This window comes from Pipistrellus kuhlii, unplaced genomic scaffold (assembly GCF_014108245.1).
Source record: "Pipistrellus kuhlii isolate mPipKuh1 unplaced genomic scaffold, mPipKuh1.p scaffold_m20_p_38, whole genome shotgun sequence".
Lineage (NCBI taxonomy): Eukaryota > Metazoa > Chordata > Mammalia > Chiroptera > Vespertilionidae > Pipistrellus > Pipistrellus kuhlii.
In genome coordinates this window covers 343,310-367,974 of record NW_023425538.1, presented here as the reverse complement: position 1 = coordinate 367,974, position 24,665 = coordinate 343,310, and the positions used below count along the sequence as shown (strand labels likewise).

The 24,665-nt window shown below is 63.7% G+C and overlaps 3 protein-coding genes across 22 annotated transcripts in view; 1 reads left to right on the top strand and 2 right to left on the bottom strand.

The window, feature by feature from the left end:
• The window catches only part of LOC118702294 (carcinoembryonic antigen-related cell adhesion molecule 1), an 813,263-nt gene that overhangs the window by 585,576 nt on the left and 203,022 nt on the right, over nucleotides 1-24,665 (bottom strand). The window lies entirely within an intron of this gene.
• On the top strand, nucleotides 89-4,724 carry ERFL (ETS repressor factor like). The gene is made up of 5 exons (XM_036408170.2): nucleotides 89-170; nucleotides 2,857-3,091; nucleotides 3,400-3,595; nucleotides 3,717-3,834; nucleotides 4,254-4,724. Exons 1-5 carry the CDS (start codon nucleotides 104-106, stop codon nucleotides 4,694-4,696), a joined length of 1,059 nt encoding a protein of 352 aa, XP_036264063.1. The 5' UTR covers nucleotides 89-103; the 3' UTR covers nucleotides 4,697-4,724.
• On the bottom strand, nucleotides 5,418-23,864 carry ARHGEF1 (Rho guanine nucleotide exchange factor 1). 5 transcript variants are annotated; one of them, XM_036408067.2, is made up of 31 exons: nucleotides 23,652-23,864; nucleotides 19,305-19,350; nucleotides 19,133-19,216; nucleotides 18,573-18,686; nucleotides 16,651-16,749; nucleotides 16,383-16,425; nucleotides 15,915-16,158; nucleotides 15,478-15,507; nucleotides 15,153-15,252; nucleotides 14,930-15,026; nucleotides 14,771-14,803; nucleotides 14,422-14,559; nucleotides 13,615-13,717; nucleotides 13,050-13,061; nucleotides 11,877-12,044; nucleotides 11,417-11,562; nucleotides 10,048-10,194; nucleotides 9,588-9,670; nucleotides 9,312-9,437; nucleotides 9,071-9,185; nucleotides 8,828-8,928; nucleotides 8,587-8,664; nucleotides 8,301-8,376; nucleotides 8,050-8,217; nucleotides 7,506-7,593; nucleotides 7,287-7,373; nucleotides 6,880-6,950; nucleotides 6,710-6,796; nucleotides 6,212-6,375; nucleotides 6,028-6,130; nucleotides 5,617-5,759 (listed from the first exon to the last, which is right to left on the bottom strand). In XM_036408067.2, the coding sequence occupies exons 2-30, from the start codon at nucleotides 19,335-19,337 to the stop codon at nucleotides 6,047-6,049; spliced, it is 2,919 nt and encodes a 972-aa protein (XP_036263960.1). In that variant the 5' UTR covers nucleotides 19,338-19,350; nucleotides 23,652-23,864; the 3' UTR covers nucleotides 5,617-5,759; nucleotides 6,028-6,046. The 5 variants fall into 5 exon arrangements, with proteins under 5 accessions (XP_045426914.1, XP_036263960.1, XP_036263961.1 ...); XM_045570957.1 differs by lacking the exon at nucleotides 5,617-5,759 and adding an exon at nucleotides 5,817-5,924; XM_045570958.1 differs by lacking the exon at nucleotides 6,212-6,375 and having other exon boundaries at nucleotides 5,418-5,759.

Below are 24,665 nucleotides of genomic sequence, written 5' to 3'. Positions count from 1 at the left end.
GTCGGCGGGTTGGGTCTGGGCGCTGACCGCCTGTCTGTCCGCCCGCCCGCCCTGTCCTGTCCCCGCGTGTCTGTCCCGGCCTCTCCGCAGGGCTGGCTCCACCATGGACTGTAGCTGCGTCTCCGACCTGCTCTTCGCCCCGCCCGCCCTGCCGGCTCTCTGGACCCCCGGTAACTGGCCCGGCCCCCTCCCCCGCCCCAGCCCTCCGGCCTCCCCAGCGGCCCCTCCTGGTCTCCCCCTCTGCCCCCCTCCCACCCTGGGCTCTGTCGGAGTCTCCTGCATCCAATTCCTTAATGAAAAACTTGGCGAAAAACTTCGCAGCCAGATGTCCCTGCACCTGCCAGTGGGACGTGAGGGTCTTTAGGAGGGTGGGAGAGGGGTGGGGGTCTGAGCGAGAGGAACAGGGGTTCAGGGTCCTGAGGTCCCAAGGAGGGGGGGGGGCGGTCTGCTGAGCACATCTCAGCCTACTGTCACCAGGGACCGGCCGGCAGGGAGAAGCGGGGGACTGCCTCAGGGGTGAACCCCTCCCCTGGCCCTTACCGGCCTGTGGCATGGCCTGAGGCATTCCTACTGGAGTCCCGGTGCTGGTGCTGAGGGTGGGCGGCCTGGGCCTCAGCGCTGGGTCCCTTTCTTGCACAGGCGCTGATGGAGGGTGGGTAGGGGGAGACCAGAGGGCATAGGCCAGGGGCTGTGCATAGGGACAGACAGGACCACCCACATGGGGCTTGGAGCTCGGGCCGCTGGGCCCTGGGAGAAGGCTTGCTCAGAGGATACTCAGGATGGGGACGTGGATAGTCAGACCGGCTTGGGTGTGCATTTGAGTGCAAGTCACACACCCCACAGATGAGCTGTGTGTGTGTGTGTGTGTGTGTGTGTGTGTGAGCTGGTGTGCCTCCTGTGCTGCACAGCTGAGGCTACCTGGGGGCTCCGGGCTGGGCGTGTCGCACTCTGTGGCACGTCCAGTGTGTCTGCATTTAGGCCTGGGGGGGAGGGTGTGTGTCTGCCAGTTGCTGAGTGAACCTGCCTCAAGGGGTGAACCCTCTGCCTGGTCCTTACTAGCCTGTGGCATTCCTATGAGGGTGGGCGGCCCAGGCCTCACATCAGTGCTGGGGCTGTATGTTTGTGTGTGGTTTCTTGCATCTGTGCCACTGAGTGTGACTGAGTGTTGCAGACTGTCTGTCAGTGTGTGTCCTTGTGCTGAAGTGCAGGGTCTTCTCCCTAGGGGTGTGTGTGTGTGTGTGTGTGTGTGTGAACAGTCACCACACACGAGGGCCATAGGCCAGGGGTGTGGACAGGACAGACAGGACCATCCAGATGGGGGCTTAGGACCTGGCCCAACAGCCGGAGCCCTTTGAGGACAGGTGTGTGTCTGGGTCGGGTTGTGTACTTGCCTGTGTGGCCAGTTGCGTGACATCTTTGGGGCTGTGTGTGTGGTGTCTGTGATAGTCGAATCCCCAGTAGGGTGTGTTCTGGGTGTGGAATGGGCCAGAACCCCGTGTTGATGGAGCCCCAGATGGAGTTGAGAGAAAACGCTCCCTTTGGGGAGGACACTGCCTGGCTTCCCGGTCCCCGGCTCAGGCAGGAGGCCTTGTGCCCAGGTGTAGACACCAGGCAGCCTGGCCTCCCACCCCTGGAGCCCTAGTAAGCCAGAGGGGGAAGGAACGGCCGGACCACACAGCAGTGGACACAGGCGTCTCCCAGCTCAGCCTCGCTCACCTCATTCCCTCCCTCACACGGCTCTCCGCTCTACAGGCCAGTTCTCCCTCCAGGTTTTTGTTTGGTTTTGTTTCCCTGCCGTGGGTTTTAATGCCGGGCCTGGGTCTCTGAGGGAGGGAAAGCGGACGGAGGATGTGGCCCGGGAGTGAGGATAGGGTCTGGGGCTTCCCGGGTGGTGAGGTTGAGGGGTGAGCAAGCACATTCCATCCCCGCCACCCCAGCACCTGGGCATATTTGGGCCTCGGGGTGCAGGATGCCATGGGAGTGTGGGGAGCTGAGCTAGCTGTGGGTGTTACAGAGTGGGGATGCCTGGGGGGACAGTTTGTCATGGTGTCACCCTGTGCGTGCCTGTCAGGGTGACATGTCTGTCTTGATGCTGCCTCCCTGTCTCCCCCACCCTCTGTTGCATTAGGTCTTTGGGGGCCTGTGCTTGTCCTCGTGGCTGGTTGCAGTTCTGAGGGGCCCGAGGAGCTGTGTGATTGTGTTGGGGTGAGTGTGCAGTGTTGGGTGCTGGTGCGCTGGGCCAGCAGGCATGTCTCTGGGGTAGCAGGTGCTAGGGGCGAGTGGACGTGTGTGTGACACGTTGCACAGTGTGGGGATCTGAAGACACACTGCTCTCCGGCCGGTGCATAGATGCAGGGAGGGAACCCAGCGGCGTGAAAGGCATACATACATGACACGTTGAGACGTGTGTGCAGGCCCAGGGCGGGGCTGGCCATGAGGGGAGCTTTGGGGAGAGATGGCTCAGGGCGGAGGGGGCCGGCAGGAACGAGGCAGAGAGAGCAGGAGACCAGAGGCCGTGGGCGCAGGCCAGGGTGGGGGTGGTGTGCCATGGAGGGAGAGGGCTAATGCCTTCCCTGCAGGCCGGCCCTCCCAGCTCCTCCCCAGTCAGGGACAGGACGCTAGGCCTCCTACCCTCCATCCAGGACGCTGAACCTGGGAGAGCTGTGCCAAGACAGGGACCTGATGCTGAGCTCTCTCCTGTTATGGGCATTTGGGGACCAGAGAGCCACTTGGGTGTGGAGTAGGAATTCGGTTCCGAAAGATGCCTGAGGCTGGGCAGCTGCTCATGGGGGGGTGGGGGTGGGAGCGAAGCGCCTCTGGGATCCAAGCAAGGCCACTCCTGCCTGCTGTCCCCAGGGTTTGCCTTCCCGGACTGGGCCTACAAGCCGGAGTCGTCGCCCGGCTCGAGGCAGATCCAGCTGTGGCACTTCATCCTGGAGCTGCTGCAGAAGGAGGAGTACCAGGGCGTCATCGCCTGGCAGGGGGACTACGGGGAGTTCGTCATCAAGGACCCCGACGAGGTGGCCCGGCTCTGGGGCATCCGCAAGTGCAAGCCCCACATGAACTACGACAAGCTGAGCCGCGCCCTGCGGTGAGGCTCCCTGGGCCTCGCCCCTTCTCCCCTCTGGTCCCTCTGGTCCCCAGCCAGAAGCTTCTGGTTTCCTGATCAGGCCGGGCTCTCCTTGGGTCTGGGAGTCTACCTACGTCCCTGAATGCGGGGTAGGGGAGGAGGCAGGGCCCCCACTCCGGGCTCTGGAGACACACAGCCCCGCTTTGCCCTGCCTCGCTCTGGGACCTCGGTCAGGGGGCTCCTGTGAGCCTCAGTTTCCCCAGCTGTGCTCTGTGGCTGGCAGAGCATGGGCCCGGGACCCCCCTCCACCCGTCCCGCTCTCCCCACAGCTATTACTACAACAAGCGGATCCTCCACAAGACCAAAGGCAAGAGGTTCACCTACAAGTTCAACTTCAGCAAAGTTGTGCTCGTCAACTACCCTCTGCTGGACGTGGCGGCCGCCACCACAGGCTCCCCGCTCCTGCTGAGCCCGGGTCCCTTTGCTGGGGGCCCGGGGCCAGATGCTCCTCCCCTCACCCCTGAGGTGAGTTGAGATGGGGGGGGGGGCTCTCAGAACTGGAGCATCTGGTGTCCCCCAGGCCATGGAGCCCCTGGGGAGGAGTGGCCGGTCTGAGCAGCACCGCCTCCCTCACCTACCCCTCCAGACCCTGCAGACCCTGTTCTCTGCCCCCCGCCTGGGAGAGCCGGGGGCCCGGGCACCCCTGTTCACCCCCGAGACTGACAAACTGCGTCTGGACAGCCCTTTCCCATTCCTGGGCTCTGGTAAGGGCCTGGGGTCCCAGGGGTGCCGGGTGGGGGGGGGGTGCTGCGGGGGTTTTGGGGAAGAGGATGGGCAGAGACAGGATGCAGGAAGGAGGCGGCGAGGCTGCTGTGTGTGTGTGTGTGTGTGTGTGTGTGTGAGAGAGAGAGAGAGAGAGAGAGAGAGAGGGGAGAGAGAGAGAGGAGAGAAAGCTGGAGGCTTTGCAGGGAGGGGAACAGGAAGGGGGATGGGCTGGGAGAAGGGAGAAGGGCTTGCAGGGGTGCTGAGGGAATGGGAAGCCGCATGAGGGTGGGGACAGGTGTGGGAGGGACAGTGGGCACAGTGCAGGGGCCACAGGAGGTGGGTGGCTCCCTTTGCTCAGGCCCGGGCGGGCAGCCTGCCTGTGGAGCCCTGGCCCAGCCCAACCCACCTGTGTCCCCAGGTGCTGCCGGCTACTCCAAGCCCCCTGGTCTGCTGGGTCCATACAGCCGAGCCTTCCCCGAGTACCCCTGGAACTTTAACCCCTACCTCGCCGGCCCCTTCCCCAAGCTGCCCGCTTCTCTCTACCCCCCCCACTTCTACCCCAACCCTCTGGCCAGCTCCCTGGGCCACCTGCCCTCGGCCGGGGCAGGCCCCACGACTGCACCCCTCCTGGCGGCCGCAGGGGAGGGCCTGGGCCCCGAGCGCCCCTCGGGCCTGGCAGCGGCCCCCCGCCTGGCACTGCCAGGGGCTGGGGGTCCAGAGACCACGCTGGGAGGGAAGGAGGACAGCGACTCGGAGTTGGAGATCACGGACGTCAGCGGCTGCAGCTCTGACAGTGAGGGTGACGAGGGCCTCCCGGTGCCCCCCAAGCCCAAGGGGGGCAAAGGGGGGCTTGGCAGCTGAGCCGGCATGGGGGACAGGCTCTGCTGGGGCAGGGACCGGGGCCACTGCCCGTGCAGCCTGTGTCCGGTTCGCCCTCGATGCCCTGCCAGAGGCCAGGGACAGCCCTCAGCCCCCTCCAGGGCAGGACACGGGCTGCCCCGTCACTGCCCCAGCCCCGGGCTGGGCCTCCCCTCCCCCTCCAGAGGGCGAGGGGACACGGCCTCCAGCCTCCTCCCAGGCTCCAGTTCGAGGGGGCCCCCGCCCGGCCCCACTCCCTAAGTGCAATACGGTGCCCGGCCTCCCCGCCCGCCCCCACCCCCGTGCTGTGACCTGTGTGTGTGTGTGTGGCTGTGTGTCCCCTGTGCCAGCCCGTCCTGACACCCTTTCTACACAGGCCCCCTGGGGACAGGGTGCTCAGAGCAATAATCCCGCCCCCAGCCCCCGCCCAGGAGGGCTCCCCTCCCCACCCGCTCCCCGTGACCCCAACAGCCACCTCCAGAGTTTACTACAAAAATAAAAGAGCAGAAAGGAGTGTGGATGTGGGGTGCCCAGCACTGTGGGTGACCGTGGGGGGTGGGGGTGGGAGCTGGGAGGGGCGGGTGGGTGGGCGTGTCTGGGGGAAACGGTGAACACACCGAATGAATGAACAAGCGGAGAAAGGCCAGAGGCACAGAGGCACACGGCGGGTCTGACCCAGGCAGGGGAACTCCGGACACCACGCCAGGCCCTCACAACACGGAGCTCTCCTTAGATAATATATATTAAAAATAAACCTCCAATTCAGGATATAAAAACAGAGCAAAGGCACTTGGGGGTGGGAGATGGGGGGTGGCCCCCCAGGCAATACTGGGATGGCCCGGAAATGGTGATCACCGTGGTGCCCGGGGAATGAAGCCCTGAGTCCCCCAAGCAGAAGACCAAGGCCAAGGCCAGCGGGAGGATGGAGGAGGCAGTGGTCCCGGCTGGACCCCCTCAGACTCGGCCCGGAAGCCCGCGCCCTGCCCGTGGGCCCTCGGGGGCATACGCTGTGGTGGCCGTGCAGTAGTGGGTGGTGGTCCTCCCGTCTCTCTGACGTGCAGAAGGCCTGGGGACGTGGAGAAAAGCAGGAAGGAGAGCGATGGGGAGAGAAGAGGAGAGGAGGAGGGACGGAGACAGACACGGAAAAGGGGGAGAGAAAGGGAGGGTGGGGAGAAAGCAAAAAATGGCCTGAGAAACAGAAACTGACAGAGATGGCGAGACGCGGAGGTAGCTGGGGAGATTCAGAAAGAGGAAGACGGGGAGAGGAATGGCTGAGGAGGGGGCCCCTGGCACCCCTTCTCTGGCAGTGCCCGGCCCCCGAGCTCCCCACTCACCTGCCTGGGGCCGGGAGCCTCAGGTACAGCCGGACTGGGGGACAGGGTTCTCTCCCAGCTGAGACAAGGTGAGTCGCAGGCGGCAGAACTCTTCCTCCACTTCCTGTTGGGGAGTCATCCATGAGGGGGGCCCTCACTGAGCCAGGCCTCCCCCCTTCCCTCCCTCCCCCCTGCCCGCCACCACCTCCAGCTGCTTAATGGTCTCCTCCAGGCCAAGCAGCTCCTCTCGGATGTCCTGGGTCTGTGCGGGGCTCAGGGGGCCGCCCCCGGGGACCCCGCCCCCTTCGGGGGGAGGCCCCGCCCCGCTGTCTTCCTCTGCGGGGAGCAGGAGCTGCTTCAGGGACAGCACTGACGGGGGGAAAAGGGGTCAGAGTCAGAGGCTGGGCTGGGGTTGAGGTGGGGGATTCAGAGGGGAGCAGGGGAGGGGCGAAGCCAGGGGCTGTGGGTGGGAGGGTGGGTGCCGGCCAGGCTGAGCTTGCGGTGAGCAGGGCCTGCAGATGGAGCTGGGATGCATAAGGGAGTGCATAGGCGGGGCTGGGACCCAGTGGCAGGGCACCCAGGATGGAGGTGGGGCCGGGGAGACGGGACTGAAGGGACAGAGCTGCAGAGGGGCGTGGGGCGTGCGTGTGGCTGGCGCAGCTTGTGGTGGTCAGCCCTGCGAGGAGTGGGGGGGGGGGGCTACCTTTCTGAAGGGCTTTGGCAGCGAGCTGGCCCTCGGGGCCGGGCCTGCAGAAGGGCAGGAGGGCGCTGAGGGTTCTCTCGATCCGGCCTGTGTGGGAGCAGGATGGGTGGTCAGGTTCGGCCTGGTTCCCGGCAGACACCCCCTCCCGCACTGGAGGCCCCCGGGCTCACCGTCCGTGGGCGGCATCTCTCGGCCGCCACCGTTGCCATTCTCAGAACTGCTGAGCAGGGACTCGCGGGTGCTGGGGGAGGAAGTGCTGGGTGACCCCCACACCCTTGACCTCGGGGGAGGAAGGGGCTGGGAGGGAGACAGGGGAGGTGGGGAGATCCGGAGACCGAGACAGAGGTCAAGGCTGGGAGGCAGGGAGACAGAGAGGCCTGGCCAGTGGAAGGCAGAGGCCTGGGTGGGAGACAGGTGGGCTATGGTGGGGCAGCACACACACACACACACACACACACACACACACACACGTGTACACAGGTATGCACATGGACCAAGGCTAGAGCTCAAGCTCTGGGGACACACAAGAAGCCAGGCCCAGCCCCCCAGCCCTCCAGGTCCTCCCTGCCCCGCTCACCTGCTTGGACTGGGCCGGGGTTTGGGGCGGGAGGCGGGGGCAGGCACCTTGAGGGATCCGGCGGTCTCCGTGATAAGGGCACACCAGCTGGGGAGACAGGCCAGCAGCTGGGCAGTCAGAGCCCCAGACCTTGTGCCAAGGCCCCCCACCCTCACCCTGGCCCCGGGGACTCAGAGGCCGGGCGCTCCTCCTCCAGCTGTGCGGCCTCTACCCCCTTACTTCTTCCGCTCGGACACGGTCTGCGCCACCAGCTCGTATATCTGGGCCTCTTGGTCCCAGGTGAAAATGACATAGAAGGCTTTGTGGTCTGTGAGGGGAAGAGGGGGGCTCAGAGCCAGGCAGCCCTCACGGAGGAGGAGCCCTCAGGCTCCTGGACTCAATCCCCCTCCCGTGTCACCCCCCCACCCCATGTGCCCTCCTCCCGCCTTCCCTCTCATCCAGCCAGGCAGCCCCTCGTCACCGCCCTGGCCCTGGGGCAGCTTTGTTTGCAAACGCCTTGTCCCTGGCTCCCAGCTCCCACTCTGCACCCCTACAGCCCCTAGCCCAGCCAGGTGTCTCCAAAATGGAGCTGGCCGCCCCATGAGCTCCTCCGCGCAAGCCCAGGGCAGTTCCCATCTCACTCAGTGAAGCCCACAGCAGGCAGGCCCCGCCCACTTCTCGGGCCTCCAGCCTGCCAAGCCAGGAATGCAAGATCCCCGGCTCTTTGGAGGGTTCCCTGCCCACTGCCTAGGCACCGTGCCCCGCGCCCAGGGCCGGGCCTCACCGGTGGCCACCTCGCGGGTCATGGCGGAGGTGAGCCGCAGCACCGGCCGCAGCATGGTCTTGCCGTCGGGCGTTGGGGTCAGCGTCCGGCTGTGTGACTTGAGCAGCAGCCGCTCGTCCTGGCGCTGGAGCAGCAGCAGCAGGTCGTCCAGCAGCAGCACGTGGACCTCTGCAGGGGCATGGCCCTGCTCAGCACCCGGCCTGGGCGCCACCCCACCACCCCCCAGGCCCGCTCGCCGCCCGGGGGCTCACCCACAGCCTTGTCCCTTGTCACCCGCCATGTCAGCGGGCCCTCGTGCACCAGCTTCTTCTTGGTGATGTCCAGGTTCTGGAGGCGGGAAGGGTGACGGTCAGTGCAGGACAGGGTGGGCGGGTGGTGGAGATGACCAGGGGCTGGGGGTCAGTCAGGGGTCAGGGCAGTGCTGAGGGAATGGGGAGGGTCAGCGTGGACGGGCTCTTGGGATCCCCAGGACATCAGAGAATGACCAGGCAGCAGGGCCAGGGCCGAGGGAGAGGAGGCGAGGGCAGGCAGGGTCACCTTGAACTCGCTCAGCATGGGGTCACTGCTCTGCCGCAGGTGGGACAAGTCCAGGCGCCTCTGGTAGTCCTTGAGCCGCTGGAGCAGGAGCAGAGTCATAAGGACAAGCCAAGGGCCGGGGCCATCCCACCCCGTCCCCCAGGGAGACAAGCCCAGGGAGCGGCCTGACCTCCAGTAACCCTAAAGGGAGGAGCGAGGGTTACTCAGCAGAAACGGCCCCGCGACGGCGGAGCCAGCTCACCAGCAGGTCCTCCATGTCCCTCACGGCCTGGTTGACGTGGTGCAGGATCTCTCGGCAGCACTCGGCCGCCAGCTCCACCTTCTCCCGCTCCGCAGGCTCCTCTGTGGGCGAGGGAGGGACAGGCCGTGAGTTCAGGCCTGGAGGCTGCCGGTCCCCGGCCAGGCTGGGAGACGGTCCTGGCCAGGGTGGGAGGTGGGAGCCAGGCTGAGAGACCGGAGCGCAGTGGCAGTGGGCGGGGCGAACCTGTGTTCTGCGCGATGCTCTGCAGGAGCAGGGGGTACTTGGTCAGCCGCTGCATCTCCGTGGGGATCATGTCCTTCAGCTGCAGGCGGCGGCACCGCGGGCGGCTCTCGGCCTCCTAAGGGGACGGCAGCGCTGAGGTGGCCCACGCCTGGGCCTAGCCTCCGGGTCAGGGCACCAGCCCCTGCTCCCTGGACCACGGCCCAGAGCCCGTCCCCCCGCCCCCACCTCCAGCCCGCCTCACCTGCACGAAGGCACAGAAGCGAGGCTCCTTGCGCTGCTTGGCTTTAAGCTGCTCTAAGGCGAATGACTGGCGGCTGCAGAAGCGGGAGGAGATTTTCTGGAACCAGGAGCCCTCGGCACCATCAAACTACAGCGAGATCCAGGCCAGGGGTGTCTCAGCTGGGACATTGGAGCCCAGACAGAAGGACAGGGCTGGGGCCCAGGCCCTTGGCTTCTGGGCCCCTGGGGGGGTGCGGGGGGGGGGGAAGAGGGGCGGAGCCTGGCTGGGCACTCTTACCCGGGCCAGCAGCACATCTCCAATCTCCTCAATGAGGTAGCCGCTCTCCTGCCTCCGCTTCATCAGGCGATCGAGGAACAGAGCTGTGGGGGACGGTCAGGATAGGGGTGCTGTCAGGATTGTCTATAGAGCCTAATGGGAGCTGGCTAGACCCCCAAGTCTAGGCGCAAGGCCTCAGAGGAGGAGCCCAGTGGTGGGGAGGGCGGGAGGGCAGGAGGGCAGCGAGCAGCGGGGTGGCGAGCAGGAGGTCCGTGGGCAGGGGGGTGGCGGGCAGGAGGGCCGTGGGCAGGGAGACGGTGGGCAGGGGGGCAGTGGGCAGGGGGGCGGTGCGCAGGGGGGCAGTGGGCAGGAGGGCAGTGGGCAGGAGGGAGGCAGGCAGGAGGGCCATGGGCAGCGGGGCGGCGGGCAGGAGGGCCGTGGGCAGGGGGGTGGCGGGCGGGGGGCGGCGGCCTGCACTCACAGTGCACCTCGATGAGCTCGTCCAGGCTGGGGAAGATGTTCTGCAGCTCCTCCAGGGGGAAGAAGCCGCCGTCGGCCATGGGCTGGTAGAAGAGGTCGTGCAGCACCCGCAGCATACGCACGTGGGCCGCCTCGGTCACCAGCAGCTCTGCGGGCGGCAGGGAGGAAGGTGGCTGTAGGGGAGCCAGCTATGGGGGCAGAGTCTGAGGCAGGCTGGGAGGATGAGGAGGGAGGGACGGACGGGGACACCCTCTCAGGGTTGAGGTCATCTGCCTGAGATCGCACTGAGGATGTGTCCACCCGCCGCCTCTCCTTTTGGCAGCGGCCGCCAGCCAGGGCGACCGACGTGTCCCCGTCTGCCTGGCACCAGGCTTCCCAGGACATGGGTGTGAGTGCCCTAATGGGGAGAGTCCCGGGCAAGCCAGGACCACTGGGTCACCCCACGGCCAGCAAGCGGGCAGTGAGGGAGTCAGCCTCGGTCTCAGGGACACGGCCCCCTCTGCTCTCAGGGTGGCAGCTCAGACGCAGGGCCCACGGCGTGCCGAGCGCCAGGCCCCGCAGCCCCTTGGTGCGGGCTCTGCTGAGAACGTGCTATGCTTCAGATTGGTAGCCACTAGCCCCGTTTCACTCAAGCACTAATTAAAAGGGAACGAGACACAAACCAGTCCTCAGGCGCACTCGCCAAAGTTCAAGTGTGCAGCAGCCACTGTGTGCCCGTGTTGCACAGGCAACATCGGCATTTCCATCATTCCGGAAAGTTCCGAGAGCACTGCTCATGTTTTGAGCATGATCTTAGGAGGTTTTGACCTACAAAGCACTCGCCTAATGCTTTAAAAATCCCGAGTACCTTCTCCAAGTAAACTTCCAAACGAGCTCCCAAGCGCAACTCTTTTTGCCAAATCTCCTTCATACGCACAATTCAGAACCACAGAAAACGAGACAACAACGAGACTCCCTCACCTCCGCCCAGAAGCAGGCAGCCCTTCCGACACCTTCCGGCTCTTCCCACGGACCCCCAGCGGCCGGACTGCGTAACAGCAGCTACTCTGGGCTCTCACTCCGCCCCACGGGTGCTAAACACCCCATGCCAACGCCCCCTCCTCTGACAGCCCTGACACAGGAACATCACTGCCCACGTCTCACAAACAGGGAGGCCAAGGCCACGCCAGAAACACAGGGGCAGGTACAGTTCCTGCTCGCAGCACCGCACCGTCCGCACTACTCCCGCCGTGGGGACCGGCCCTGCCAGCAGCACCCTGGCTCGGAGCGGCCGTCCTCAGGGTACGTGACAGACACCTCCCTGCACCGCCTCCTCTCTGCGAAGCGGGCCTGGTCCGTCCGCGGTCACACGGCGGCAGGAGGGCACTCACCGCTGATGACCTCCTGCCGCTTCACCTGGCTCTTGGGCAGGCTGTGCAGGGTGCCGGGGGGCACGAGCTCCCGCCAGCCGGGGGGTTCTTCTGGTTCCAGCTCCAGTCCCGACCGTCCCGGCTCGCCCTCCTCCCCGGGCTCGGGGCTGTGGGACAGAGGCCTGGTCAAGGCCCCGCTTAGGGGGCCCAGAGAGGAGACCTGCTCCTAGTGTTCCCCGCCCCCACCCCACATCCCCCGCTCCCCATCCACTCGTCTTCAGCACCCGTGTCCCAGGTGGCCATGCTGCAGAGCAGCCCCCGATTTATAGGAAGAACCGTCCTCCCCTCTCCTGGAACCACTGCAGGCCCTCAGGGACCTCAGCATCCACACCCAGTTCTCTGTGACTGCCACTGACCCCCTCTCCCCGCCCAGCCCCCCTGACTCTCCGGCTGACTCTGGGGGGGTGTTGGAGTGACGTACGTGGCTCGTCGGGCGGGGCCAAGCACGGCCGTGGCAGAGCTGGGGTCCATGTCCACGTCGCTCCGGGAGCGGCCCCCACCCCGGCCCTTAGCCCCGAGGCTGCCCCGGGCAGGCCGGCGGCGGTCACTCACCCGCAGGCTCTCCGAGCGCCCCAGACGCCCCGACAGCCTGGACCCCGAGGCCAGGACAGAGTCAGGACAGAGACGGAGAAAGACCAGGACAGGGACAGGGAGAGACCAGGACAGGGACAGACCAGGACAGGGACAGGCACAGACCAGGACAGGGACAGGGAGAGACCAGGACAGGCACAGACCAGGACAGACCAGGACAGGGACAGACCAGGACAGAGTCAGGACAGAGACGGACAGGGAGAGACCAGGACAGGGACAGGGAGAGACCAGGACAGGGACAGGGAGAGACCAGGACAGGGACAGACCAGGACAGGGACAGACCAGGACAGGGACAGGGAGAGACCAGGACAGGGACAGGGAGAGACCAGGACAGGGACAGACCAGGGACAGACCAGGACAGGGACAGGGAGAGACCAGGACAGGGACAGGAACAGGGACAGGAACGGACCAGGACAGGGAGAGACCAGGATGGGGACAGGGACAGAGACGGACAGGGAGAGACCAGGACAGGGAGAGACCAGGATGGGGACAGGGACAGAGACGGACAGGGACAGGGACAGACCAGAACAGGGAGAGACCAGGATGGGGACAGGGACAGAGACCAGGACAGGGAGAGACCAGGGCAGGGACAGGGACAGACCAGGATAGGGAGAGACCGGGACGGGGACAGGGAGAGACCAGGATGGGGACAGACCAGGACGGGGACCAGGACAAAGATCAAACATGCAAGAGAAGAGAGGAGTCAGAAGGAGCAGTGGCATCTAGGGGTGCCCAGTAGGGGGGGGGGTCAGGAAGGGAGGGGAACCCAGTGTGGAACTCAGGACGGACTCCTCCCTTCCCTGGGTGAGGGTGGGGGCAGAGCCAGGAGTTGGGGTGGGAGAAGGGGAATTTTAATACTTAGCTCTTTGGCTGGGAGGGTGATGTCCCCACCCACCCCTCTTATGGGTGAAGGGGAGTGGGTGGCACGTGGGGAGAGGGGAGGGGCTGGGAGAAATGGGGGAGGGGCTAGCCCTGGCCCCTGACCCAAGGCCCAGGCACCCACCTCTTCCACCTTCTGGGGAGAGAGGGGCACAGGGTCAGAGGTGGACCCCGAGGGAACCCAACTCACCTCCCCCACCCACCAAAGGGTCCCCAAAGCGGCTGCACAAGGACGGGCAGGGGGCAGAGCCTGCCCCCCCAACTGTGAGGGGGACAGGGCCCCCAGGCATGAGCACAGAGGACCGGGGGGCTGAGGGAAGGGGCACCAGGAAGCAGGAGCAAGGCCGCGGGGCTGAGGCTAAAAGAGCAGAGGGAGGGATGAAAGTGGAAGAGTGGGGGAGAGGGGCAGGCTGAGGGGTGAAGGGCGAGGGGAGGAGAGGGAGAGTGGGAAGAGCAGAGGCAGATGAAAGGAAAGAGGGAGGAGGAAGGAGAAATAATTGTAAAAAAGAAGAGAAAAAGGAATGAAAGAGATGACGAAAGGGAGATGAAGGAAGAGGGAGAAGACAGAAGGGAGAGCAGGACAGAGTGGAGATGGCTTGGGGACAGCAGGCGCAAATGGCAGCAAGACCCCACACCCATCCTCCGCCCTGATTCCTGCGCTCAGCACCCCCAGACCCCGGCCTGGGTACCTCTCTGTATCAGGGCCCTCCTCGGTGCTCTCCAGGGGCGCTGCGGGCTCCAGGCTGGCGGGGCCCTGCGGGGGTGGGTCCCCCAGCTCCGGGGAGGCATCGCCTGTGGGGCGTGGGGGGGCAGAGCAGGTCTGGCTGGGAGGCCCTCTGGCACAGACTCCACTCTGGGGGTCTGTTTCTTCCGCCGTGGAACGACGGCTGAAGACCAGCCCCTACTGCCCCATCTAGTGCCCGGCAGACACCACGTGGCTGTTCTGTATGCTTGTGGGGGATGGACAGACGGAAAGGCCTCTGAGAGCACGGATGGGGCCCTCAGAACTGGTGGGGAGACTGGATGCTGTGCTGGAACCATCCATCTGCTCTCCTGACCCTCAGCAAGGAAGAGGACACATACACCCCATGTAGAGATGAGGAGGCTGAGGCTCAGCGAGGGGTGACTGCCAACATATGGGGAAGGCAGGCCTCAGAGCTGGGCTTTGGACATGGGCTGGCCAAGCAGCTGAGGTCCCAGGGGCTGAGCCACAAGAGGATTGTGAGAAAGGAAACTAATAGGGCTGGCGGCTCACCCTCAAAGGGGGTTGATTGGCCATGTACTCAGAGAGGGTTCTGGGAAATGAGCTCAAGGGGCTGATGGGAAATGTAGTCCAAGGATGTGGGAAACATCACTAGGACAGAGGTCAGGACCTGGGAGGAAAGCCAAGGAAGGGGTAAACTGAGGGAAGGGTGGTTCTATGATTGGCACTGGTGCCCGGGAGCAGGGGGACATGTGGGATAACTGAGGGCTGCTCTGGAGACCAGGAGACCCACCTGGTTCCCGGTCAGGGCTGTCCCCGGACACAGGCTGCAGTGAAACTCCAGGGGAGTCCTGCCCAGGGGCCCCAACATTCCGGTCCCGGGAGGGCACCCCCAGGCCTCCCTTCCGTTCGGTGAGGCCTGGCTTCTCAGCTGGGGAGAAATGAGGGAGAAAGGGGGAGATGAGAGCTAGTAATGCATCCACAGAGGCCGGGGCATCGAGGTACTGTTCTCTAGCCTTTCCTCTCCACCCAAGACCCTCCTCCTCCTGCAGCCCCAGGAGCCAGCCCAGCCCCCTCCGCCCTCAGCCCCATCTTCCCCTCTCAAGTTCCCCAGATGGATGCTCTGGCTTCAGGAACATTACCATCTTCTGTTTTGAGGTGTCGAAAATCTGGGGCTGAAACGAGATGGGACCAATGGGACCGTGAGATGGGGGAGGTGGGGTGGTGGGGGAAGGCGGGGCAGTGGGGGGAAGGGGGAGGCGGTAGGGAGAAGTCAGGGTGCATGAGGCCGGGCGCCTCACCCTGGGGCTCTCCCCGGTTCCATCGGGCAGCGTCCAGGAAGCTGCTCAGTCCTTTCTTGGTCTTGGTGGGCTCATCTGACCGCCGGTTTCCCATCACCTGCGAGAGGTGGGGAGGGCAGAGGGGGCTGGTGAGCCACCCACAAAGAGGAGCTGGGCCAGGGCAGAGTCAGGGGGGCAGCCCTCTGGGGAGGAACGGTCCAGATCTGATCTCTCCGGGAAGCACCTTTTTCCGGAAGAAATTCCTCCCCGACTTCTTGTCCCCGCTCTTGGTCCGCACCCCGAGGTGGCGCATGTACAGGCTGATGGCGGTGACCACAGCGGCACTGTGGGGAGGGGGCGGTGAGGACCCACTCACTGACCTACACACTGAGCCCCCACAGCCTGACCCACCCCCACCCCACAACCACTTCCTGCTGCACATCTCAGAAAGGGGCCAGGGCTCCAGGGGAGGAGACCAGAGACATGGCCGAACCCAGACCCGCGCCCCAGCCTCCTCCCTGGGGCCCAGGAGACTAGAACGCCTGTCTTGCTGTCTCTGCTTCCATCACCTCTTCTCTTCGTCAGTAGAGATGGTATGTCTGTGAGGAAGGGAGAGAGAGACAAGCTTGCTAAGCCTGGGTTAGTCCCCCCAGCACAAATGTCCACTGGCTGTCCCTCTGAGGCTGGGACAGGACAGGGGAGAGGCAGAGAGGGCACTGCCGAGGCAACTGGGAAGGAGAGAGATGATCTCATCCGGGTGCAGCCAAGGACAGGAGTGGCAAGGACAAGACCCAAGCACCAGGCCTGAGTATAGTTGGACAGGCCTGGAAACTGGGAGACCCCACAGCGGGGAAGAGGAGATGAAAAGCCAGGTGAACTAAAATGCCAGGCTGTGGGCCCTGGAGGTCAAGGGGCAATGCTAAGACATGGATATGGCGCTGCAGGAGGGGGTGGAGGGTGGGGGCTGAAAGGGATGGGGCAGCTGGGGAGGGGCCGGCCCACTCACTGCATCTCCTCCAAGTGGGCCAGCAGCCGCTCTGCCACCAGCCGCTCCCGGGCCTCGAAGTTGGCACCCCGCCCGACCCAGGCCTCCAGCTGCGTCAGCTCCTGCTCCCAGGGTGTCATGCCCATGAGCCGCTTGGATCGGAAGTCCTCCAGCTGCCGGCTGATGGCTGCCTGCTGGCTCTGCACCACCTCCTGCACGAACTGCCGCTGGCTGTCCTCGGAGATGAGGTCAGGCCGCGTGCGGTCTGCAGGGGAAGGCGTGCGGGCTGGGGGCCAGTTTCCCGGGCCCGGGGTCCCCACCCACCCCCGGACTCCAGCAGGCATGCTTCCTTGGGCTGCTGCTTCAGGAGGAAGACAGGAGTCTCCACTGGCCAAGACCTCGGTGTGTGCCTCCTGCCCTGGGCCTCCGGGGGGCCTGGACCTGCTAGAGCCCTCTCCCTCACCCCAAAGTCCCCACTCGTCTCCTTACCAAGTTCAAAGGCAACAGCCGAAGGGACAGACACCCGCAGTACCTGCTCAGGAGAGAGGATGGGGTGAAGGGGAGGACTGGGCAGGGATGGGAGGGCAGCCCAGGTGCCCGGAACCGGGGTCTGAGGGAGCAGCGGCGGGAGGAGGCCAGGCTGGCACAGGGCTCCCCAGCCCAGGCTGTCCCTCACATTGCCCTCAGCAGGATGGGGGCTGGGGGTGGCTTTCCAGGGCCAAAGGCGGGGGGACCGGGCCTGGGAGGTGCCTCTCACCGCGGTCTTCTCCAGGAAGCTGTGGTAGAAGTCGAGGAAGGCCTTCTTGGCTTCCTTAGGGCCCAGGGAGCCCAGCATGTCCGCATGCAGGCAGCAGAGCTGGGGAGACAGAGGCGACCTGTCCTCTCCCAGCCACCCAAACCGCACCTCCGCTTGGGAAACCTCGGGGCTCAGGTCCTCCAGACATGTGGTCCCTGATCTCCACAAGCCCCTCACCCAGGCCTGCCTCTCAGTGGCCTCCCGGGGCCACCATGGGCATCTGGGAAGTGCTCCCCTGTGGAGTGATTTTCTGTGGCTGTCTGCCCGCTGCTGCCACTGCCACCCACACCTTCTAAACGCTTTGTAAACAGGAACCTGTTAGCACTTAGGGGCATCGCCAACCCATTTCACAGATGAGAAAGCTGAGCTCAAGTTCACTGGGGGGGGGGGTCACACAGCTCGCAAGAGGCAAAGCTGGGACGGGAACCCAGGCAGCCCATGTCCACTGCCTAGAGAGGCTGTGAGCGACCGGAGGGTCAGTGTGGCAGGGGCAGGGTGTGGGCTGACTCCTCTGAGCCTCAGCAGGGCTGGGGCACCGCAGGCCCGGTGAGGGGCTCCCTTATTCACTCATGAAGCACTTCCTTGGACTATCCTGTGCTGGGAGCCGCGGGCAGCGCAGGGGGGGACTCTAGCCAGTCCTGACTCCATGGGGCTCTCGTCTCAGTGCACCAAGTCTAGCCCACTGGGGGGTGGGACTCCGTAAACACCTGCAAAAACTACGTCACTGCCCGCCCCCAACTCAACCCAACCCAACCCAACCCAACCCAACCCAAGGCGAAAACCCCATGCAAGGCCCCTGGGCAGCCTCGCAGGACCACAACGACCCCTCCGACCCCTCCGCTGCTCCTCCAGCCACCGAAGTGGGGGAAAGGCACGAGGACCCGTCCCAAAATGCCGAGGCCGTCTGATCACCTCAGCCCAGCCCTGGCCCTCGGGCCTCGGGCTCTGCTGTGGGAGGACATGGCAGGCAGCACCGTCCCTGGGCTGAGCCCCAGGCGCTCAGTTCCAGAAACCCCAGGCTCAGGAGGCCGGGATCTCCAGGCACTTTCCTGGAGAGAAGGCAATTTCCAAATCTCCCGCCGGTTTCTGAAGCTTCTGTGTCAGTCTACGTGCCCTTCTTTCTGCATCCCCGGGCAGCCCTCGCTGGCACTGCCTTCAGCCTCCTTGTCTTCTGGAGGGACCTGTTGGGCATTCCGGTGCAGCCCGGTGCCCTGGGCCAACCCTGCTCTCAGCCTGTGCGGGCTGCACGGGGCTTCGTGGGAGGGGCCGCTGTCCACAGAGCTGCTTCCTTCCTACACCACCCGCGGGGTCCTCTGGATCCCAGGGGTCTTACACAGACAGCATGGCTCTGCACCTGTAGCTCTCAGGGGTGTTCAATCCAGGAGGCTTCTGGATCCTGGATTATCTGCCTCGAGGGCTGCTTGTTGGTGGCTGCTTGTTTCTGAACCAAGGCTGGTGCACCACCTAGATCCCAGGAGGCTGATGGGTGCGCCCAGCCCGCCATGACTGGCTGGCGGCACCTCCAAGGCCACGGAGAGAGGGGTCCAATTTCTGGAGACTCTGGGGGAGTCCGCACTGATGGGTGACACGGTCGCAGGCACCAGAGGGGAGGGGTGTGGTTTCTCCCCGGCTCCCGGATTCTGCTGCTCTCACGGCCCTGCGCTGTGTGCTCTCCCAGCCTGCACTCAGAGCTCACTGAGATTCATCCAGGCACCTGCAGTCCTGTCTGGTTCACACGGAGGTCCCTCTGGCTCCCTAATTCTAGATCTGCTTTCTGGATCTGTTTTCTGGACCCTCCTGGCTCATCTTCACTGGCCTAACACACTACCACTCTGCCTGGCCCGGGCCCCACCCTGCCTGCGCCCACCCAGCCCCATCCTCACCAGGGGTCCCGGCTCGAACTGCAGGGCCACGTGCTGCAGGAGGGCCATCAGGTGGGCTGGACGCCGCTTCACCTGCTCCAGGCTCTGGAACTGGCTGTTCTGCTCCTCTGCGTTCTGAGGGTGGGGGTGGGGGTGAGATGTGGGGAGGGGGGGGGACTTGGGCTGACCCTGCCCCCTCCCTGGCACTTCCCGATGGCTCCACGCCGGGAGGGGGTGTCTGTGCTGCAGAGGTGGCAGCACGGCAGGTGAGAATGGAGAAGGTTCAATGTTATGACGAGAGGAGATGAGGACATACGTTACACGGGATGGGATGGGGATCTCTGCTGTGATTGCGGAGCAGTGATAAAGTCGGGGTTAGAGTAAAAAAGGGTGGGATCAAGAATGGGACGGGGAGTTGAGGAAGGAGGCTCCACAAAGACAAGAGAGAAGAGCATTGAGAGGCTGCAGCGGGCCAGCATCTGAGGACAGAGAACTGGACCCGAGGTGGGAGGGGACACTGAGGATGGGATGAGGGGCGGGGGCCCCAGGGACAGAAGCTCTCTCCCACTCCAACTTCTCACCGCCTCCAGTTCGTTCTCAAAATCCTCGTCCTCGGCCCCGATGATGCTGACGGGCACCAGGCCAGGCCGGGGGGGCCCTGGGGCCTGGGGGAGAGGAGGGTTGGCTTCAGCCCACGGTGCTCCCCACTCACAGCCCCCCCAACCTCCTCACTCCTGGGCTCTCTCCACTCACCGCCCCTCGGACCACAACGTTGTCTGCCTCCATGGGCTGTGCAGGGCTGGGGGAAGAGGAGGGGCCGTGGTTAGGGATGGGAGGAGGTGGCACAAGAGGTTACTCACAGATTCCTGGCCCAGGTGTGAAGGTGAGTAAACAGCCTTTCCCCATCTGGGCCTCCTCCACAGCTCAATGGGGCCTCTGTGTGGCGACAAAGAGCCCTTCAGAGGCCAGCCAGGGCGGGGAGCCCGAGGACAGGGAGACTTGTTGGGGGAGAAGCTGGAGTCCCAAGAGCCTGGGTCCATGAGAGAGCTGTGGCCATGACAGCCTGCAATTTTGGGGTCCCTAATGAGGGGGCTGGACCTAAGACTCTGGGAGGAGGAGCTGGGGGCCTGGACTCCTGGGTCTGGGGAGGAGGAGGGGCTGGGGACTGGGCCCTGGGGAGGCAGGGCGGGGAGGCCAGCAGAGTTGGGGAGGTTAAAGGGGAGGTAGGAGGTATATAAATGGGGTGTGGGGGGGCTCTCTTCTGATCTGTGACAGGCTTGGGGCAGGATGTTGCCTCTGAACCCACCAGCCCCACTTCCTGTGACAGGAAGTCACAATGGCAAACCCCTCAACCCCCACCTCTCCCCGCATAAGAAAACAAACTCTGAACCCCAACCCAAGAGTTCTTTCCCTCGAGGATCTGATACATATTCTGGCCTCCAGTCCCAGAAAAACAAGGAACAGTCCTCAGACAGCTCATCCCCAAGGTGTGTCTGTCTCCTTCGCCTATGTCCATCTGTCTTGCTGGCTCTCCTTTCTCCAGACTGCACTCCCGGGCTGTATCTCTCTTGAATCTACCTCATCTTTGCCTCTCTTCCTCATTTTCTCTCTCCCTCCCCCCAAGACCTGTCTCATCCCCCCCACACCCCCTCTCTGTCTCTCCTGGACCCCATCCTGCTTCTATTGCTCTCTGCTTTCCTCCTCATCTTTCACTGCCTCTGTCTCCCCACATTGGGTTCTGTAGCCACTGACCCTGCACTTCTCTGAGTCAATGTTTCATAACTCTTCTTTTTTTTTTTAAACATATTTTATTTACTTTTACAGAGAGGAAGGGGTAGGGATAGAGAGTTAGAAACATCGATGAGAGAGAAACATCAATCAGCTGCCTCCTGCACACCCCGCCACTGGGAATGTACCCACAACCAAGGTACATGCCCCTGATCGGAATCAAACCCGGGACCCCTCAGTCCACAGGCCAACGCTCTATCCACTGAGCCAAACCAGTCAGGGCCCATCTATCTTCTTCCCATGTCATCTCCCTTAGAGTCTCCACTTCTCCCTGTGTCTTTCCACCGATATCTTCTGTGTCCTTAATTAATCTGACTAATGTCACAAGAGCTCATGTCAGACAGGAAGGGCTGTGGAAACAAGAGTGGGGTGGACCAGTGTGTGTGTGGGATACTTCTCCCCACAGCCCAGAGCTATTTATAACCCTAGTTGCCTGAGACCCACCCTTCCCCCTCTTCCATAGGCCTCCTCCCTGCCACTCAACAAATGGTAGCTATGATTTTGATTATGATCATTAAACAGGGATGCTTCCTCGAGTGTCCAAATGCCACCCCCCGGGTTCACCCGAGCAGGCATCATTTCTATTCTTTTCCATAAAGGGTAGGTGTCCAACATCCACAGTTGAGTAATTTAAGATCTGAGCACTGTTAAACGTTCACATAAATAAAGTTGCAAACCAAGGCAGAAAAAAATAATAATTATTTATCTTGAGAGCTAAACTCACATAGCACGAGCAGGCTGCCAGCACTGCTCCGACTGCTTCTCACACAGAACCTCAGCCCTCACAACCACAACAGCCCATGCTACCGTTACTCCCTCCGGAGGTGGGAAACCTTCACTGGGCTGCCAGCTGCAACTCCTGGGCTGGAAAACATGACCATGAACATGGAGAGTCCATGCTCGTCCCACTTAGGAGTGGACAGGTTCAGCAGAAGCAGGGAGATTCGAAAAGAGCACAGGTTATCTGAGCGAATGCCAGGCAGGCCCCTGGGCCATGCACTTGGCATATATTATCTCCTTTATTCCTTGCCACAGCCATGAAACAATGACTAAGGCTTAAAGCGCACTAAGTGCCGTTAAGTGGCAGCATTACTGCTTTATAGGTATTAGCCAACTTAATCCTCTCAGCGACCCCCAGAGGTCATTATCATCACCCGCATTTTGCAGAGGAAACTCAGACACAGCTCATGAGGATAGACGGGGACCCAGCCCGGCAGCCTGGCCTCAGAGTTTATGGATTAACTACCAGAAAGTGCTGCTTCAGAGAATGGGAAACCCCACCCTTAGGAAACTAGAATCTGAACCGAAGCCGAGACACATGAGGTCTCTTTATGGTCTGGGAAAGTCAGGGATATGTAGGCACTGAGGCCTGGCAGGAATGCAGGCTGGACGCTGCTGTACCACAGAGGGTTGGGGCTGAGGGAGGATGGGGGAGCGAGGGTTGACTGCTTAGGGGACAGGGGGGATGAGGGGCTACCACAAAGGCTGAAGCTGTCAAATGGATCAGTAGGCAACTGACAAGGCCTGAGGTCCAGCAGGGTGGAGATCATAGAGCAAAGCTGGCACATGTCGGGGGCAGCATGGGCACCTAGGTTCTTTGCAGGGCTCAGAATCCGTAAGATAATGAATGGATGATCCTGGTCTCTAAGAACCTCTGGGAGTCTTGTAGAACCTAAAATAGAGTAGTCAAGGGGATTCCATCTGACATATGGTGGGTCACACATGACCATGAAACCTTGGAGAAAGTAGCTAGTCTATGGGATCTCTGGAGATTTAACAGGGGACCAGAATTCTCTAGGGGCCTGTGGTGGTCCCTAAACCCAGGATCTATAGAGCCCTGGATTCTAGGGGATGCTACTGGTCCCCTAGTTGGGGACCCCACGTCTGTAAGGAGCCGGGTCACCATAGGGGGTTAGCAGAAACTTGGGGGGCGTCTGTAGAATCTTATATCTGCATGGAACGTGGCGGGTCTACATGAGCCCCCAAAGCTATATGGGACGTGGCGGGTCTCTACACGGGCCCCAAATCCCACAGGGAACGTGGCGGAATGCACTTCTAGGGATGCTGGGGCGGACGTGCGGAGTCAGGGTCTGACGCTCGCGGGGGCCGCGTCCCTCACCTGCTCCGGGTCGGAGAAGTCACCGCAGCTGCCAGGACCGAAGCCTCCGCGCGCCGGCTCCCGGTCCCCCACCCCTCCGCTCCCCTCCCCAGCCGCTCTAGCCGCCTCCGAGGCCCCCTTTGAGTCTAACTCACTCCACTCCTCCCACCAGCCGCTCTAGCCCGACAGGTGACTCTATTCCTCCTGCCGGACGCTCTAGCTCTCCGCTGCGCCACGCTGGCCAGATGGGGCCGCTCTGGCCCGCCGTGGAGGGCTGGCGTTTCCGGGTCTCGACTGCTCCCGTCACTCCCCTGGGCCCCGCCTCCTCCCAGGCCGGAGGTGAGGAGGGTTCCAGCCCGGCCGCCAGGGCTCAGTCTGAGATCTCAGGGTCTCCTCGGCCCTCCGGCTCCCGGACGGGGCTCCCCACCCTTATCTCACCTCCCTAACTCGGAGATCAGTTCCGTTCCCAACGCCTGTACATGAATTCTCCCCCGCATCCCACCCCCACCCCCACCCCCACCCCGCACCCTTCCCGCTGATCGGGAAGGCAAAAACCCCCGGGTTCGAGGGGACCTTTCCCTCGGACGTACATGCAGTGTAACCCGGAGTAAGCAATGACTTCTTCCCGAGCCTCAGTCTTCCCATCTATGCAATGGGCGCATTCCGCCAGCTCCGTCCTCCTACAACCCAGCTCCCCGGGTTATAATGAGTGGCCCAGAAAAAATTTTCCCCCCCAAAAAACCGCTTGCAAACAGCTTTCTGCAACTGGCAGCTTCACAGCGGCCTGAGACGTAGTGAACTGTCGTGTTTTTTCCTCCCGGGGTCCTGAAGCAAGCGGGTCAGAAGGCGGCGCCTAGCGCGGGCAGCGCCGCGAGTTTAAAGCCCAGCTCCCCTGTCTCTGGGCGAGTCGGCGCTGCTCCTGGCTCTCGGGCCTCAGTTTCCCCACCCGTACCGCGGGAGAGACCTCCATCCTCCGCGGGGCAGTGGGAGGCTTTGGCCCCGCCTCGCACGCCTCTCCCCCGCCTATTGCCCTTGACAGGTATTCGCTCTCCTGGTTTTGTCCCTTTGACAGGTGGGAAAACTGAGGCCCGGGGAGCGGCGGCCGCTGAAGCAGCGGCGCCCTGGAGGCCCCTCCGCCGCCGGCCGCGCCCCACCCCGCCATCCTCCCCCCGCCTCCCCGCCGCCGGGGGGGAGCCGGCGGGCGCGGGCCGTACCTGCTGTCCGCGCGGGGAGGTGGCCGGCGGGCGCCCGGGTCGGGCTCGGAGATCCCGGCCCGGAGTCCCGGCTCCCGCTTCCAGGCTCCGGCGGGGCAGGAAGTTGGGGCTTTTTTCCGGAGGCCCCCGCCCCGCCACCCCTCCCCGCTTCCTGCCCGCGCCCCGCTCCCGCCCGGCACCTCCGCTTCCTTCCCCTTCTCGCCGCCCGCCCCGCCCCGCCGCGCCCGCCGCGCCCCGCCCCGCCCCGTCCTGCGGTCCGGCCGTGGATCTGCGGGGCCCGGTGTCCGCCGTGCCCTCCCGGCTGCAGCCTCTCCCTTTCCGTCTGCCTCTCCGTGTCCGCCCTCCCTGTGTCTGCCTCTCTCTCTCCGTCCTGGTCCCCCCGCCCGTTCCCTCCCTCTCCGTCACTTTCTCCCTCCGAGCCCTTTCCCATCTGGGTCTCTGCGGAGCCATCCGACTCCTTCCCCACCTGTTGATTCCTCTCTCAGCCCGTCTTTCTGAGGACCTTTCCCTCCTTCTCTTTCTGCGGTCGCTCCGAGTATGTCCTCTCCGATTCCTTGTCCTTCACTCGCTCTGTCTCTGTCTCTCTCACTCTCTGTGTGTCTTTCTCCCCTCTACCTCAGAAACTGCTTATCTGTGCCTCTGTCATTGCCCTCTTTCCCCAAGCCAGGGCCACAGACTCTCCAAATCCCCGGCCACAGCCCACTCCCAGACAACAGGTATGGCCATAGGAGAATTCAGACAGTCCCCTGTGATTCTGAGACTTAAATGTGCATAAATAAACGTCCGTGGTCACCTCCATTCCCTCCTGTCCCCCCACCCTGCTCAGGGAAGACATGCCTGGGGTGGAGACCCCTGCAAGACACTTCTGTTCCTTTCGGGGGGCAGCCGAGATGGGCTCCCTGCTCTCAGGTAGTGGGAGAGGCAGAGGCGGGGGAGGGGAGTGGAAAGGGGTGAAAGGGGGAAGAGTGGGGCAGAATCCTGGGACAGGGGGAGGAGGGGACTAGAGGCATGGAC

Coding starts and splice junctions, on each gene's coding strand:
- ARHGEF1 (XM_036408067.2), bottom strand. CDS start 19,337: ATGGAGGCAGACAACGTTGTGGTCCGAGGGGCG. Junction 8,929..9,070: donor GAGCATCGCGCAGAACACAG/GTTCGCCCCGCC, acceptor CCTCGCCCACAG/AGGAGCCTGCGGAGCGGGAG. Junction 6,376..6,709: donor TGCCAAAGCCCTTCAGAAAG/GTAGCCCCCCCC, acceptor TCCCCCCGTCAG/TGCTGTCCCTGAAGCAGCTC.
- ERFL (XM_036408170.2), top strand. CDS start 104: ATGGACTGTAGCTGCGTCTCCGACCTGCTCTTCGCCCCGCCCGCCCTG. Junction 171..2,856: donor GCCGGCTCTCTGGACCCCCG/GTAACTGGCCCG, acceptor TGCTGTCCCCAG/GGTTTGCCTTCCCGGACTGG. Junction 3,092..3,399: donor AAGCTGAGCCGCGCCCTGCG/GTGAGGCTCCCT, acceptor CTCTCCCCACAG/CTATTACTACAACAAGCGGA.